Source organism: Saccostrea cucullata, unplaced genomic scaffold (assembly GCF_032062105.1).
Source record: "Saccostrea cucullata isolate Sc308-1 unplaced genomic scaffold, CSIRO_AGI_Scuc_v1 ctg12695, whole genome shotgun sequence".
NCBI lineage: Eukaryota > Metazoa > Mollusca > Bivalvia > Ostreida > Ostreidae > Saccostrea > Saccostrea cuccullata.
In genome coordinates, this window is record NW_026931948.1 from 36,607 (window position 1) to 40,122 (window position 3,516).

At 30.4% G+C, this 3,516-nt stretch overlaps 1 protein-coding gene across 1 annotated transcript; it reads right to left on the reverse strand.

Moving 5' to 3' along the window:
* Nucleotides 1–1,487: 1,487 nt before the first annotated feature.
* Nucleotides 1,488–3,119, reverse strand: LOC134234099 (uncharacterized). Its single transcript, XM_062716163.1, has 5 exons — nucleotides 3,037–3,119; nucleotides 2,692–2,914; nucleotides 2,204–2,323; nucleotides 1,821–1,869; nucleotides 1,488–1,601 (listed from the first exon to the last, which is right to left on the reverse strand). Exons 1-5 carry the CDS (start codon nucleotides 3,082–3,084, stop codon nucleotides 1,505–1,507), a joined length of 537 nt encoding a protein of 178 aa, XP_062572147.1. The 5' UTR covers nucleotides 3,085–3,119; the 3' UTR covers nucleotides 1,488–1,504.
* Between the last annotated feature and the right edge of the window lie 397 nt (nucleotides 3,120–3,516).

Genomic DNA, 3,516 nt, shown 5'->3' on the forward strand with positions numbered 1-3,516 from the left:
CCACCGGCTCATTTTTCTATAAAACAGGTGTTGGTTGCTGTAAATGTCCCATATTTCAGTGAATATTTCTTTGGGATTTTTAACAAGTTTTACAGAAGCTTTGTTTAAGCTTTTATTTTCACTCTAGTTTACCGATTCTTTACCATTCATTTATAATGCAGTGTCTCGAAAAGCACTTGTTTCCTATCTACTTACAATGAAACTATGTGATGAAAAGTGGTCACATGAACTGTTTTGATTATATTAAAGATTCAATTATGAGAGAAAGCCAATTTTAATGTCATATGATATCTGTATTGCATGTCATACATTCAGGACATTATTTATTGAACAGCCCTCGTATGATCAAAAAGCAATGAAGTCATTTTATTTTCATCTAAGATTAGAAAATGTCTTAAAATACTGTCTTTTAAAGTGTTGGGCAATTAGACGCATTTTAGATGCTTATATTTACATTTCCAATGTCTTTGTCCGAGATAAAATTACCAATTGTAAATGTAATTTATTTCCTCATGAATGTTTTGGCGCGGTTCCAAAAAAAAAAAAACACGTGCAGGGCGGTACAACACCTAGAGAGAAGCAGGCTTGGAGCCCGTGGATTGGCGGAATCAAAGCATGTAAATATAAGGAATAACTGTCTTATTTTTCGAATTCATGAAGATGATCAATGGATTGGCTTGTGTGATAATTTTATGCATAAACGCCGTTTATGCAAATTATCACACAAGCCAATCCATTGATCACTTCATGAATTCGAAAAATAAGACAGTTATTCCTTAATTAAAGTTGTAATCTTTTTTTTCATTAAAACAATATACACTTAATAAGGTGACGTTTAGTCGTGACCCGGCGACACCCCTTATGTTTAATGTTTTAAAAGTATATAGAAATATTTCAATTAATCTTTATTGAATGGAATTTGCAATTTTAATAAGATTTATGTTTTTGTATCTTTTGGTACATTATATTTGATCATATGACGTCAAATATTAAAGATATGGACACAGTGACATTTATGTTGGGTCAATTACCCTCGTATTACGTAAAATGATACAATCAAAGATAAAATATGTAGAGTTTGTTAATGCATGAATAATTAAATGTAATGTACAGCTAAATGATATAAGACTCAAAATAAAGAAGCCAGTATTAATTCTTCAGGAGATATTGTTTAAACAATAGTACGCTTATGTAGTATGACTAATTCATACACATTTAGCCATCCCAATTTTTTCAAACAATGATTTTGATGGTTCGTCAGGTGTATATACATTTTGATTTATTATCTAATTTTATTTTTAATCAGTCCCTGGGAAACGTATGCGTCTTTCTTTCTGAAAAATATAATAAAATAAAATCAGCCACTGTCATAATATTGAACATTGATATAAAAGACATTAAGTAATAAAAGATATTTATCAAATCTAATAGGAAAATATCAAATATAATGTATAATCAATTAAATAATGAACTTTTTTTAAGTTTACCTTTGAAAACAAACACGTTATAGCAACTGTAATTGAAATACTAAAAATAGCAGCGTAAGGCCCATCACTGCAGGAAGAATCGCTATTGTCCGTAGACGAGAGGTGGAATTCACACTAAAGTGAAATAATTTTATTTAAAAAAAAAATAGAAAAGAAATTTCAGCAAACTTACAGTAATCAATTTAAAATATATGCAACTAAATAAAGACATGAAAATTGAGTTCGAGATAACATCATAGAAATAAAATGAAAGTACATAACTTGATGAAAAAGTATGACTTAATCAACCCTCTGAGAATGTCTTGTAATATAGAAATAAACAATATGACTTACCTGGGAGTCGTAGAAGGGTCCTTCGTATTTGTTTGGTAGCATTGTTGATCTAAAGCATACAGAATTTTACAAGTTGATATATGAAATGGCATAAATTTGTATGCACATTTTTTCATTAATTCAAATTTCAAACTAATTGTACCTTTGAGTAAACTGTTCAAATTTATAAAGATTAGTACAAGTAAAAGTATGTGGGTCTCTCGTATTTTTAATTTTGAGAGCCAAAAAACAATAAAGTATACATTGCTTACAATTGTTAGTTTTTAAAATAGAAGCTTGTAAACTTGTTTTACCTATCCTGTCCAATATTTACCGAGGATTTGTTTTATTACAGATTATTAATCTTGTGAGTTAATAAAAAAAACAAGGTTCATTAGACTTACATTTAAAGGTTTCATTTGAATAGTAAGAATCTGGACATGGGATTGGAGAGACAGTACAGTTCCTACTTCCTGAAGGTTGTAGCGTTTCTCCGCCAGTATTCCATTCCGTACAGAAGCCACCTAATACATGTATAAAGAGAATGCCAATAGGAGAATTCCACATCAAGCTAGACGTTGTTTATGTTAAATTTATTAATTCCAAATAAAGAAATTCTACAATTGAATTTTTATTCATTTTTTTCTTTTAATTATTTTTTCCCTGTAATTGAAAGAATAATATAAGATTAAGATTAATTCAGAATGTCATGAAAATGTCGAATCAAACAACATTGAGACCTGTCTAATTTATATGTTGTGTACTCCAAAATCTTTCTTAAAGCGATGTAAAATTAAGGTTATTTTGTTAAACAATTAGAATATTTATGTTGTCTAATCCGCCCGTATTTTTAAACAGTTCTGTCCTGGTAAGACAGGTTTGACTGTATTACCATGAACTATGATTGGGATGGCACACACTTCCACAAAGTCACCCTCATCTTCGGTGGGTACACAATGATATTCCAGACTTTCAGATTCTGAGCAATTTTGTTGAATAGCTTCGCAGGCTTTTAGTGCTTTTGCTTTTGTCCATTCAGTTTCATTTTTTGGACAGTGTAATACATTTTTAACTGAGTGTGTTGATGCATTACATTGACGAAATGTATCCACAGCCTGCAAAAAAAAATGTTCAGCTATATTAATAAATGTCACACATATTCAGAAATATTAAAACAACGTACAGAATGATGTGTTAAATACATGTGAATAAACTAATCTGGAAATAAATCACCTACCTTGATGCAAAGGACACATAATATCCACAAAATCGACAGATACGTCATCTTAGATTGTATTTTACACTAAAAGAGAATAAAAACAAACGTATTATTTTTGATATTAAGATGATTAACATCAACCAGATAAGAAGTTTTGACTGACCATTATTACCATATCTATCATCATTATCTATTAATTATTATTACCTTGCCTTTTTTATATGGATTAAATTTATTATCAATACACTGTATAGGCTAAATCAAGAGCGCATGTTCCGATAAATTATCTCTCTGTTTGTAGTATCTTTTAAAAAGATTGATTGATTGATTGTATATTGTTTAACGTCCCCCTCGAAAATGTTTTCACTCATATGGAGACGTCACTGTATGCCGGTGAAGGGCTTCAAATTTAGAACTATACTCGGCCCTCAGGGTCATTGAGCAGTGAGGGTTCTTTATCGTGCCAGCGCCTACCGTGACACGGGACCTACGTTTTTA

Coding starts and splice junctions, on each gene's coding strand:
- LOC134234099 (XM_062716163.1), bottom strand. CDS start 3,084: ATGACGTATCTGTCGATTTTGTGGATATTATGTGTCCTTTGCATCAAG. Junction 1,870..2,203: donor TTCAAATGAAACCTTTAAAT/GTAAGTCTAATG, acceptor TGTATGCTTTAG/ATCAACAATGCTACCAAACA. Junction 1,602..1,820: donor GACCCTTCTACGACTCCCAG/GTAAGTCATATT, acceptor ATTTCACTTTAG/TGTGAATTCCACCTCTCGTC.